General features: G+C 49.3%; 1 protein-coding gene across 4 annotated transcripts in view; it reads right to left on the bottom strand.

The window, feature by feature from the left end:
* Positions 1–1708: 1708 nt before the first annotated feature.
* The window catches only part of EHMT2 (euchromatic histone lysine methyltransferase 2), a 39384-nt gene continuing 27745 nt past the window's right edge, over positions 1709–13347 (bottom strand). For all 4 annotated transcript variants that reach the window (XM_083723248.1, XM_083723246.1, XM_083723247.1 and 1 more), the window contains 11 exons: positions 12614–12715; positions 11739–11843; positions 9067–9221; positions 8786–8953; positions 8045–8189; positions 7509–7586; positions 5723–5838; positions 5499–5585; positions 5197–5275; positions 4118–4293; positions 1709–3194 (listed from right to left, as the gene is read on the bottom strand). In XM_083723248.1, the coding sequence (XP_083579374.1) occupies positions 3014–3194; positions 4118–4293; positions 5197–5275; positions 5499–5585; positions 5723–5838; positions 7509–7586; positions 8045–8189; positions 8786–8953; positions 9067–9221; positions 11739–11843; positions 12614–12715 (1392 nt within the window). In that variant the 3' untranslated portion in view covers positions 1709–3013. The remainder of the gene's footprint in view (positions 3195–4117; positions 4294–5196; positions 5276–5498; positions 5586–5722; positions 5839–7508; positions 7587–8044; positions 8190–8785; positions 8954–9066; positions 9222–11738; positions 11844–12613; positions 12716–13347) is intronic.

The following is a 13347-nucleotide window of genomic DNA, read 5'->3' as shown; positions in this document are numbered from 1 at the left end:
AATGCAGGAAGTGAGGTTACAGGGAACCAGGCAGAAGGCCGTCTCAGTAGTGGCACCTGCCCTGTGGAACGCCCTCCTACCAGATGTCAAGGAAATAAGCAGCTATCCTATCTTTAAAAGACATCTGAAGGCAGCCCTGTTTAGGGAAGTTTTTAATATTTAATGCTGTATTGTTTTTAACACTCGATTGGGAGCCGCCTTGAGTGGCTGGGGAAACTCAGCCAGATGGGCAGAGTATTAATAATAATAATAATAATAATAATAATAATAATAATAATGCACTGTGATGTACCTCAACCATTGTTTCTATAAATGGAGACACCAGCAAAGGCCTCTTTCTCCTCTCCCCCTACTCAAAACCACACAGACAAGAATGGCTTTAGCAAAGGCTTCCCTTTTAATTTTGCCCCTCACCTCTTCCCTGCCATTCAGCTCTGCCTTGGCTGGTGCCAGCAGCAGCCGAGATGCTTCGTGAGAGAGCCAGGTTCTTCCTGTCAAAGCCTCTCTTGCTCTTCCCGTTGTGGGATGGGGCTTTGAAGAGTCCTTTGCCCACCTCTAGCTTCCTGCAGGAGGGAATCAGTAGACAGGGCCAATGCTTGCTGCCCCCTTTTCAAACGAAACTAGGGCCCTCTGTTAAAACTGGGTTGCAGGCACTCCACCTTGGCAGGCCAAAAAATGACGTCCTCTTCCGTCAACACAGGAGACCTAATGGATGAGGCTGCAAAGGCCTATCTAGACCAACAGCCCTCTCCCCAACTCGTGACTCCTAGCAACTAATATTCAGAGGCAAACTGCTTCGAACAGTGGAGGGTCTTTAAGGTCTTATATATAATATATATATATTCATAAATGTACCAACCAAGCACGTACATGGATATGTGGACCACATGTCTGGAGCAGTACAGGAAGACCGCCCTGAAACCATTTTGACTCCCAAACTGACCAAATGTTTTCTCTGCAAGGAGGGAGGGGGGGTGAGGGAACCTTCCCATTGTCTCAGGAATTGGGTAATCACCATCTCAAAGGAATGGCCAGACCAGTAGGAAAGGCAATCAGATAAGGCATTATCAGATAACCTGGCAGACAGGAAAAACAACAACATTCAAATTTCTGTTGTAGACCTCCTTTTCTGTGATGTAGGTATGATGTTTGTGGGGGGTGGTCTTGGGTTACACCCCTTCTGTGATGTAGGTATGATGTATGGAGGGGTGGTCTTGAGCTCCAGGGCAGGAAATTTAAAAGGTCTATATAAGGGCAGGCACACCTTTGTTCTGGGTCCTCCTCCCTTCCTGCGTATGAGGGGAGCACCCTGTTGCAACAGTTCAATAAAGATCAGGCTTACTAGCTGCTTTGTTTCTCAATATTCTCTGGTTGGCCTCTGTTATTTTCTCCTACCGATGGAGAACCTACAAAGGACTCTACAAGGGCTCTTGTGTCCCCGTAAGGGAATAACGGCATATTTTGTTTATTACAAAATCCTCCAAGGAACTTTGAGGGATGGGTGAGGATCTTGCTGAGCTTCTGGGATTCTCGGAGGATGTCTGCAAGGTCGTGTAACTACATAGACAAGGCCCTGTCCCCCCCCCCCCAAAAAAAAAATCCAGAGGTACAAAAGACCTGCAAACTAGCATTCAGATGCCTCTTATCCACACAGTCCCCAGCCAGGAATGAGTCAAGAAGGGAAAAAAACACACCATTGCGTCTTTGCTTTAAGTTTGTATCAAAAAATTGCCAGATGCCAACGTTTATTGGTTTTTATGGCCCCAGAAAATTACAGTTTAAAAAACAAAATTGTGAAAACCCATAGAAAAGAGAGAAGATAGAGAGGGAGAAAGATAAGGCTGGCCCCTCCAAACTGAATCAATACTTCTGCTGTTCCAGAGGTTGAAAGGAGATACAGCTATGGGACCGTCACGGGGATCACCAAGCTTGGAAAAACCTTGGCTCCAGTTCGAAACTGAAACTTGTGTCACACGCACACAACACACACACAAAAGGTAAACATTAACTTGGCCCCCAAACAAGAAAAAGGCCACTAAAAAACATCCCCCCCCCCTTCAGCTGACACGGCGCATCAGACAGAAAGCAGGACAGCGACACGCGCATACACCACCCCACCAGGAGGAGGCAGCATTATCTCTGAATGCAACCCTCAGGCTCCTCACCGCTTGATGTCGGCTTGTCCTCCGTCAACAACCACACTGCAACATGGGCGTCTGATCCCCCAGAGTCTTTCCTCACAAACAGGAGCCTGTTTGGCGGGCCTGTCCGTGACTCAGCATCAGGCGATTATTTGCGGCGTGTGGTTGTTGAAGGAGGAAGACCGCCGGCCCCAGGCGCAGGGCTCAAAATGTGGCCTCGCTTTGGTGCCTGCGCACAAGCAATGAGCGCACCCTGGCCTGGCACGAGAGGAAAGTCATGCGTGCAAAGTTTTCCCCGGTTGGCAACAAAGGATGCAAAAGTGTGGGTGGCTCAGGAGTTATACTGGCCTGGCTATGCGCATCAGGCCCAAGGCCTCCAGCTGCGCACGCGACATTTGACCTCTGCCCTCTCCAGGCCAGGGACGGGGACGCTGTGGCCTCCCAACCCCCACAGCGAGATGCAGTGTAGCCATCTCTGGAAGGCCATCCATTGCTCTGTCCAAGGCGCTGGCCACCTTTCGGCCCTCCAGATGTGGCCGGACTACAGCTCCCATCATCCCTTGCCACTGGCCATGCTGGCTGGGGCTGATGGGGGCTGTAGTCCAATTGTGTCTGGAAAGGTTTTGCACCAAAGCAGAGAGGCTCCTTTGGCTTTCACCTCCCTGGAACAGGAGAGAGTTTTTCTCTGTCCTCCTTTGCCAGCCGGACTGTTTCTTTCCAGGCAAACTCTTCCTCTTTGTGGAAGGTGTGAGGGAGAAAGGAGAAACTCCTGCGCTTCCATCTCGCTTGCCGTAGGAGAGCAGGCCACAGCCGGCTGGAGAAGGAGGGGAGGGGAAGGGTCCCGACACCCAGGTCTGGCAGCTGGCCCCGGCTCAGGCCTGCGTGGCAGGGAGGTTGCTGCTGTCGGGCAGGCCGTCCTGGTGAGCCTCCAGGCGGGCGAGGCGGCTTTGCTCCAGGGCGATGGCCTCGGCCGAATGCTTGCACTTCTCTGAGCCGCACTGGCATGTGAAGTATTTGCTCTTGATGTCCCAGAAGCGGTCGCCGTAGTCAAACCTGGAGGGCAGAGCAGGGGAAGAGGGAAAGGAGGAAGAAGAGAAGAGGAGGAGTTTGGATTTGATATCCCGCTTTATCATTACCCTAAAAGGTAAAGGTAAACCCCTGACCATTAGGTCCAGTTGTGGCCGACTCTGGGGTTGCGGCGCTCATCTCGCTTTACTGGCCGAGGGAGCCGGCGTACAGCTTCGGGGTCATGTGGCCAGCATGACTAAGTCTCTTCTGGCGAACCAGAGCAGTGCACGGAAACGCCGTTTACCTTCCCGCCAGAGCTGTACCTATTTATCTACTTGCCCTTTGACATGCTTTCGAACTGCTAGGTTGGCAGGGGCAGGGACCGAGCAATGGGAGATCACCCCGTCACGGGGATTTGAACTGCCGACCTTCTGATCGGCAAGTCCTAGGCTCTGTGGTTTAACCCACAGTGCCACCCACGTCCCCTACAGGTGCCTGCAGAGGCCAGGAATAACCTCCAAAGGCGCATGCGTATCCATGGGTACCATGCTGAAAGTGGGGTGTGTGTGTCTGCATACCTGCATACTTTTGACACACCTGCCATTGGCAGGTAGCCCTTGAAAGGAGGTGGTCAGCCCTCAGCCAGGCCCTTGTGCTGAAACAGGGTTAGCATGACTGATGGAGAGGGGAGGGACTGCTCTTCATCAAGGGAAAGACAGCCAGAACCCCCACCAAGATCGGCATTAAAACTCTTGACAACCTGTGCCTGAGCTGGTGTTTTCCTCTTCCCTCCTCTTCCTATTTCCTCATGTGCCGTATCTTTTTTTTTTTTTAAAAAAAGATTGTGAATCTTAAAGGGAAGGACTGTCTTGGTGCTGATTTTTTATTTATTTTTTTCTTGCAAGCCTTTTTTGGCTAAAGGGTGGAGGGGGAAAATGGCTCAGTCAAGGTCTCTTATCTCCACTGACCCTAGCTCTTCGCCGGTCTGAATGTCCCGGCTGCTGAAGAAGGCAATGCGGGGGAAACGCAGGTCCTGGTGAAGCATGAATACCCGCACGGGGATGATGTTGGGGTCGCACAGGTGGTTGATGAAGCGGCTGACGTTCCCGTAATAACGTGCGTCGATGCAGTAAACCTCACCGTCCTGCAAGGTATAGAGGGAGGGAGATCAGAGACAGGGGGGACCCGGACAGTTTCCAGGGCTTTACATCCACCCAAGACCAAAGAGACCTGGGGCATCCACGAGAAAGGGTGGGTGGGGAGTCCCTCCACCAATGAATTATGATCCCCAGATTCCTAGAATTTCTTTTTAAGAAAAAAAAAAAGGAAGTTTCTATCATTTGTAGAAGCTGAGATCTGGGGCAAAATGTGCAGGCTCTCGTCTTCTCATTTTGGGGGTGAGAAACTAGCCTGCTCCCCCACTCCAGTGTTTTATGCCACCACCTCCCTGGAAATTTCCTGCTGATGACCCTGAAACAGCTAATAATAATAATAATAATTTATTATTAATACTACTACTACTATTATTTATACCCCTCCCACTCTGGGCAGCTCCCCACAGAATATTAAAACCACGATAAAACATCAAACATTAAAAGCTTCCCTAAACAGGGCTGCTTTCAGATGTCTTCTAAACGTCAGGTAGTTGTTTATTTCCTTGCGGCTACCGAGAAGGCCCTCTGCCTGGTTCCCTGTGACCTCACATCTCGCAGTGAGGGAACCCGGGTTGTAAGACCTAGCACTTTCAATTCCTAAACGTTGACCAATTTAACTCAGGTTTATCCTGATCTGCTTCCCTGAGCTGGGGCCCTTCTTTTCTAAGAGAGGATCCCTCTCTTCAGACTCCTACCCAGGCAAACCTATATAGCTGCAAACAATGACGCTTTAAGTGTGCTTTAAGTGCATTATGCAAACATGACACTAGATGGCGATGGTGAGCTTATGACAAATTCAATATATTTTTCTAACCTTTTTTTTTTAAAAAAAAGCATTTCCACAGTGTTTTTATGTGTGTGTAGATTCCACCCAGGAGCCTGGATAGCCTCACCTTATTGTCCAGATCAAACAGGTACGAGTCGTCTTCCCTGACATCAGCTTCTGCATCAGAAATCAGTTCCCCCACATACCTTCAGGCAGGAAAACGTGGGAGATGTGAGAGAGGGGCTTTGCTGGGCAGCTGCTCCTTGAAGCAGGCAAAGTCTAGTACTGAAACCCCAAAGTTTGGAGAGGAGGGCCTCTCTGCCTCCCTCCCTCCTTCCCACCCACCCATCACAACACCTCTCCTGATGTAGCTGGAGCTTTGGGGACGGGGGAAAGGGAAAGACAAGTTTTCCTCCAGCACCAACTCACTCGCATATAAAGGTTCCTTGGGGAATCGTCTGTAATGCCCGGACACCCCATCCCATCTTGGCCGTGCGGTAGAGCTGCAGGCGGACCCTGCGGTGAAGGGAGAACAGAAGGACACTGGTTTCCAGCAGGCTAGAGAGACACGCAGAAACTTGTGGTGGGGCCTGCGTCCCCTTTCGATGGTTTGGAGGTTCTGAACACAGCAGCAACAACAAAAAAGGACTCACTTGATGCCGCTCTGAACCACACGGTTCTTGCAGTTTCTCCAGCAGGTGCAGGCCTGGTTGCATTCGAAGATCAGGGGTGGCTCGATCTTGTTGAACTCTTGCAGCAAACGGCCGTCCTGCAAGAGGGGGAAGAACGGGAAGGAGAGGGTAAGGAAGTTATCCTGGCGGAGGAGATATTGTGGCAACGCTGCTGCCATTTCCCTATTGCCTTTCAAATCTATAGCCAGAGATTAAAATAGGGCTTGCCTGAGATATTGAGATAACAACAACAACAACAACAATAATAATGATTTATTATTTATACCCCGCCCATCTGGCTGGGTTTCCCCAGCCACTCTGGGCAGCTTCCAACAAAACACTAAAATATAATAACCTATTAAACATTAAAAGCTTCCCTAAACGGGGCTGCCTTCAGATGTCTTCTAAAAGTCTGGTAGTTGTTGTTCTCTTTGACATCTGGTGGGAGGGCGTTCCACAGGGCGGGTGCCACTACCGAGAAGGCCCTCTGCCTGGTTCCCTGTAATTTGGCTTCTCGCAGCGAGGGAACCGTCAGAAGACCCTCGGCACTGGACCTCAGTGTCTGGGCAGAATGATTTCCCTGTCAACATGTGTGGACAAAATCCCTCCAGGGATTTTGACTGCAAAATGGAAATTCTGCCCATAGGACAGTGGTCTGTTATCTTCAAGGAATTGTTTACTGTTGATGTGTCTGCAGAGGAGCTCTGCAAGTACACCTTAAAACCCGTTTGCCCTGCAAAGGGTTCTCTGATGTTCTCCAGGGCCTGCTCATTTCACGAAGAGCAGTGGCCAGGCACTGAGCAGATGGAGTTGACGCCAAGGACCCCCTGGCACACATCTGGCCCAATCGTGCCCCCCCCCCACTCCTCGCTCTGCCTACCAAAATCACCAGCACCCAGTTGACTTTTCCCGTGGGTAAACAGCCCTGCAAAGAAAAGAAAGGTTCCTCACCTTTGCCTTAGACCAGGGGTTGAGGAGCCTTTTTGGGCCAGAACTTTCTCTCACACTGCTGGCTAACGTTTGACACAGGTGGGCAGGAGAAACCTACCTGTCACTCACCCGACACCATGACAAAGTGAGGTAGACAATCCTGCCCACCTGCCAAAGGTGATCCATGGGGGGAAGGGGTGCGCTTTGCTAGTGTGTGTGTGTGTGTGTGTGTGTGTGTGTGTGTACACACACACACACACACACACAGTTATACCTCGAGTTGAATGCGCTTCGGGATGAGCGTGTTCGAGTTGCGCTCCACAGCAACCCGGAAGTAACGGAGTGCATTACTTCCGGGTTTCACCGTTCGTGCATGCACAGATGTGCAAAATGACGTCACGCGCATGCGCGGTAGCAGCGAAACAAGACCCGCGCATGCGCAGACGCGCCGTCGTGTCGCAGAACGGATCCCGTTTGCATCCCAAAGTACCACTGTGTGTGTGTATACACACACATACACACAAATACGATACACACAAAAACATTGTGAAGAACAGTTTTAACCATGCCACATCATAATATTGATGCTGTTCAAATGAACAAGAGATCAAAAACCCTTTTAGCTGTTGCTAAAAGGCCTCTTTGGGGAGAAAATTCCACAAAGAAGCTAAGCACCAAAGCCACCTTCCAGTTCAACCAAATGGAGACCATATCCCACTCTGACAAAAAAAAAGGGGGTGCCAGTTTATATACTCCACTTAGTAGGTTTCCTGACATTTCAAGGTTTCCATCTTTCTGGGTCAGCTAACAAGCCACTTATACTCCCTCAGTCACTCACCTTGTCATACCAGCAGCGGATGCTGAGTTGTCCACATAAGCAATTGCTGGAGGAACAGTCATCCTGGCAGGTGCAATGCTGGGAATGTGAAAAGACAAGGTGTGAGATGGATGCCACACAAGGGGAGGGGGAGGGAGAGGTACCAGCCCCCACCTGGGGCAAAGCCACCTGCAGCCCACAGGTGCACTGCCTTGCCAACTTGGGGAGGGAAAGGAGGAGGGTGGAGCAGGCACCACAAGAGGGGTTTTGCCACTGTGGTGCCCCTGAGATCTTCCCCTGGGCCCCTGCAAAGCCTCCCCTGTCCCCTACTCGTCCAGCACTGCCCCCTTAAACACAAGGTACTGGGGATGGTTAACGCTGGCGCCCTTAAGAAAGCAAATTTCCAATTCCAGATTAGCACAGCGGTAGCCTTTTCCGGCTCCTTGCTAAAAATGTTTCGTTCTTTAAAACTGTCCCTTTTCGTCTCAGAAACTGTTTTTATTTTTGGAAGGAGGGCAGTCACTACGAAGCCCAGGTTGCCCAGCCAATGGAAGTACCTGCAAATGGGTGATGTTGCGGTCGATGTTCATGGTGGAAGTCTCGCAGTTTTCCGAGATGTATTTGTAATCTTCTGGGCAGGGCTCGTCGTCCACGGAGTTGACACAGGGAATGGGGACGTTCTCGTAGCCACGGGCCACGTCCCTGGAAAGAGAGAGAGAGAGAGCTTTAAAGGTATGTCGTGTGTGCAGCCAAAGTGATGTCTTTTTGAGTACAGTGGTACCTCAGGTTACATACGCTTCAGGTTACACTCTGCTAACCCAGAAATAGTGCTTCAGGTTAAGAACTTTGCTTCAGGATGAGAACAGAAATCGTGCTCTGGTGGCGTGGTGGCAGCAGGAGGCTAAAGTGGTGCTTCAAGTTGTGCGTTTTCAGGTTGCGTCCTGCGGTGACCCGGAAGTAACGGAAAAGGTTACTTCCAGGTTTCGCCGCTTGCGCATGTGCAGACACGCAAAATGAGATCATGCGCGTGCGCAGAAGCGGTGAATCGCAACTCGTGCATGCGCAGACGTGGGTTGTGTTTTCAGGTTGCGAACAGCCTCCGGAACGGATCCCGTTCGCAACCAGAGGTACCACTTTATATTATTATCATTATTATTATTACTGCTGGTGAGGCAGAATGGATGCAATTCTCTGCTAGGTCCACACAGAAACAGCCATACAAGCACCACCTTGTCCATCAGGGAGGAGTTGGAGGCAGACCCCCCCTTCCCTCATAGAGACACGACCTCAAACCGCACCTGCTGATGATGCGTTCGGTGCGCACGGAGCGATTCATAATCCCTTGGCGGATCTTGCGGTTCAGCTGCAAGGCAAACCACACCTCCGAGTTCTCCAAGGTCAGGTCCAAGGGAGTGTCCCCTTCTTTGTTCCGCACTTCAGTGTCGGCCCCCCGGGACAGGAAGAGGCTGCTCGGGGGATAGGGGGGAAGGAAGAGAGGATTAGAGCCGAAGGTGTCGTGGCGCCAACCAGCCAGCTCCAACCCCCCTGCAATGCGGATGGGAACCCTGGCTGGTCTTACAGGACACACTCGTGGTAGCTCTCCCGCGCGGCTATGTGCAGAGGCGTGTCTCCGTGGAAATTGACCGCATGGAGGTCGCACTGGGCATTCAGCAGGACTTCCGCAATCTCCGCGCTCCCCGTGAAGGAGGCCCAGTGCAGGCAAATGTTCTCTTCCTGGTTGGGAGAAGAGGGAGGAGTTACGGGAGGATATGATTCTGTCAGGGGGGGTGGTACTATTATTGCAAGAGAGGAAAAGCAGCATAAAGGAACAGAGCAAAGAGAACACTAGGAGAGACTTTTGATTGTAGCTCTACGCGTTCAGCAGGCGTGCTGAGAGAATGAAGATTCCTTCTGCTGCTTTTTCAAGCTATAGTTACTTGATAAGAACAGGGCTTCTCTAAATTTTAAGAACGTGCATGCTTGCCTAACTTAAAGTAGATCAGTTGGGAGTCGTTCTTGAGTAAATATTTTGAATAATTTATTTTATGTAACTGACAGAATTAAAATAGGAAGTCCTTTTTATTTTTCTTCTATTTTTTGGTGTTCCTTTGGCATTTTCTTTTCTCTCTGGTTTTGTTTTTATTTAGACTGGTTTCTTTTATCTACTTGCGTTATGAAAAAGCTTTAATATAATCTTATTTAAAAAACAAAGAAACTTGCACACGTTTCACGTCGCTCTAGTGTTCATCTCTGAAACGCATGGAGCTGCAATAAAAAGTCTTACACCAGTGAGCTCCAGAGCCCATTTCTCCTCTTTGCTCTGTTTTACAAACAGGTACTAAGTCACGTTCTCTGGTCCATGGCGTGCTCTGGTCCATGGGGTCACGAAGAGTCGGACACGACTAAACGACTAAACAACAACAACAACAACACTAAGTCACGATGGATACGCATTTCTTCCATGCAGATTTATGCAAGTTGAACTGATTATCCCACTCATTAGAAAGCAACGGGCTTCAGGGTCAGAACCACACGTGCAGCAGAAGGGGGTGACAGAACGTTGAGGTGACCGGACGGACTGTACCACTCAAGGCTTCAAGTGGGATGGGGGTCACATTTATGGAATGCTCACCCACATTAAAAACAACAGAAAACCAGGTAGGATAGAACATTTCCAGTGCTTTCTATTGGCAGAGAGTTGTGTGCTTTTTAAAAATGTGAATGCACATTTTCTTTAAAAAAATAATATTATTATTATTTATCAAATTTGTGATAAATTTGATAAGTGAAGGTCCTGTGTGAGTGTCTGGAGGCGGTTGGAGGATGGATGGTGGCTAACAGGTTGAGGATGGATCCTGACAAGACAGAAGTACTGTTTTGGGGAGACAGGGGGCGGGCGGGTGTGGGGGACTCCCTGGTCCTGAATGGGGTAACTGTGCCCCTGAAGGACCAGGTGCGCCGCCTGGGAGTCATTCTGGACTCACAGCTGTCCATGGAGGCGCAGGTCAATTCTGTGTCCAGGGCACCTGTTTACCAGCTCCATCTGGTACGCAGGCTGAGACCCTACCTGCCTGCAGGCTGTCTCACCAGAGTGGTGCATGCTCTGGTTATCTCTCGCTTGGACTACTGCAATGTGCTCTTGGACTTCCAAGCACAATTCAAAGTGTTGGTGCTGACCTTTAAAGCCCTAAACGGCCTCAGTCCAGTATACCTGAAGGAGCGTCTCCACCTCCATCGTTCTGCCTGGACACTGAGGTCCAGCGCCGAGGGCCTTCTGGTGGTTCCCTCGCTGCGAGAAGCCAAGTTACAGGGAACCAGGCAGAGGGCCTTCTCGGTAGTGGCACCCGCCCTGCGGAACACCCTCCCAGCAGATGTCAAAGGGAAAAATAACTACCAAACTTTTAGAAGACATCTGAAGGCAGCCCTGTTTAGGGAAGCTTTTAATATTTAACAGGTTATTGTATTTTAGTGTTTTGTTGGAAGCAGCCCAGAGTGGCTGGGGAAACCCAGCCAGATGGGCGGGGTATAAATAATAAATTATTATTATTATTATTATAATTATTACTGCCCTTCATCCAAAGATATCAGAGTGGTTCACAGCATAAAAATGAAAAATTAAGAACACAAAATACATGATACAATCACGAATAAAAACAAAACAACCCCATAACGTTTCCAAGCACAATTCAAAGTGTTTGTGCTGGCCTTTAAAGCCCTAAACGGCCTCTGCCGAGTATACCTAAAGGAGCATCTCCACCCCCATCGTTCAGCCCGGACACTGAGATCCAGCAACGAGGGCCTTCTGGCAGTTCCCTCATTGCGAGAAGTGAGGTTACAGGGAACCAGGCAGAGGGCCTTCTCGGTAGTGGCACCCTCCCTGTGGAATACCCTCCCTTCAGATGTGAAGGAAATAAACAACTATCTTGCTTTTAAAAGACAACTGAAGGCAGCCCTCTTTAGGGAAGTTTTTAATGTCTGTATTGTTTTTAATATTCAGTAGGAAGCCGCCCAGGGTGGCTGGGAAGGCCCAGCCAGATGGGCGGGGTATAAATAATAAATTATTATTATATAACCCCTCTCCCCACCTGCAGGCCAAAGTGGTACAGTCCATTTGGCCCCCTTGTTTCTGAGCACGTGCAGACGCAACCTCTAGTTAATCTAGAGCAAGCCCCACCCACTTTTCCTTTTGCGCCAGCTTTGCCGGCCTGAGCTCATCCTGCACGGGAGCCAGGGGACCAAAAACTCACATACATTGTCAGTCAACGTGACGTCGGCTCCACGGGTGAGAAGCATGCGGATCACCTCAATGTGCTTATGCTCAGCAGCCCAGATAATGGGAGTCCAACCGCCGCTATCCTAAACATGGGAAAAGAGAGAGAGAGAGGAGGCTTGTGTGATGGCAACAGGAGGCTTGTGGCTCAAAAGGCGGTTGTGTGCTATTGGGAGAATTGCATTGCCTGCCAATTAGCTGCTGGGGCAAGTTCAAGGTCAAGGTGCCAGACAGGGCATCTTGCAGATAACGTTCTATCAAGAGGACTTTCCCTTCACCTGCTGAGAATTGGACCTCCAGTGCACGAACAAAGCAAATATATCCCAAATAAAGAATTATAATGTCTATTATGACATGAGGCATTGCTTTAGACACTTACAGAACACCTTTATTCAGTGAGGGAGGCAACCCAAACATGATTTAGTTACCCATATTCATTTTGTTTGTTTTTAATTTTTATATATGTTTGTTCTCAACGATGATGGTTTTAGGCACATTTGTTTCTTAAAATAGTTTGTGGATTTTATCTATGCTTTACTTACAATTTCATTTCTGTACCGCATGAAGAGCTCTTTGACCAAGCAGTTTACAAACCACCTAAATAATTCATCTTAAGCATTGCTGTATTTCAGTGTGCGTTTTCACAAAAAAAAAGGTTGTAGAGCTGCTGTTTTCAATAGATCTGTTTTAAATATTTTTGCTCCCTCGTACACAGCTTCGACTATTTACACACAGATATGTGTGAGTGTGTAAGTGCCACAAAATAATAAACATGCACAGACCAAGATGTGGAGGGGAGGTGGGGGAACAATGCAAGTCCGCCCCAATTCCCACTTGCAACGAGCCCTAGACTCACCTGGGCGTTGACGTCCACCTGCCCTGTGGAGAGCAGCAAGCTGACCATCTCCACATTTCCATTCTTGGCAGCGTGATGGAGACAGGTAGAGCCATCATCCTCCTGTAGTGGCACCACCGGGATGATAAAAACCAGCAGAAATGTATTTATTGTGGTTTATTTATTCCTTCCTCCTGAAGGAGTCCAGGGGTAGCAAACATATCGATTCAGTGGTACCTTGGTAGTCGAAAGGAATCCATTCTGGAAGTCCGTTCGACTTCCCAAACGTTCAGAAACCAAGGCGCGGCTTCCGATTGGCTGCGGGAAGTTCCTGCAGCCAATCAGAAGCCACAGAAGCCGCGCCAGAAGTTCAGCTTCCAAACAATGTTCAAAAACCGGAACAATTGCTTCCAGTTTTCAATCGTTCAGGAGCCGAAACGTACGCGTACTAAGGCGTACGAGTTCTGAGGTACGACTGTATATATATCGAGTGTGTGTGTGTGTGTGTGTGTGTGTGTGTGTGTGTATGCATTCTAAAACCACTCAGAACATTCTGAAAACATTCTCTCAGCCAGTAATCCCTGTGTTGTTAGGATCTGTGTTTTCAGTCCCTGAATGCTTAGGCGAACAGGGGTGTTTTTGAATTCGTCTTGAAAGTCAGTGATGAGGGAGACAGATGCACCTCACACAGGGTATCCGACAAACACGTTGTGAGGCCGGCACTTAACCTGAGTAATTTAATGTGTATGTAACAA

This window comes from Podarcis gaigeae (genome assembly GCF_964106915.1).
Source record: "Podarcis gaigeae genome assembly, chromosome: 2".
In the NCBI taxonomy this organism is placed as follows: Eukaryota; Metazoa; Chordata; class Lepidosauria; order Squamata; family Lacertidae; genus Podarcis; species Podarcis gaigeae.
The sequence above is the reverse complement of the archived record's forward strand: the minus strand, read 5'-3'. Positions and strand labels throughout refer to the sequence as shown.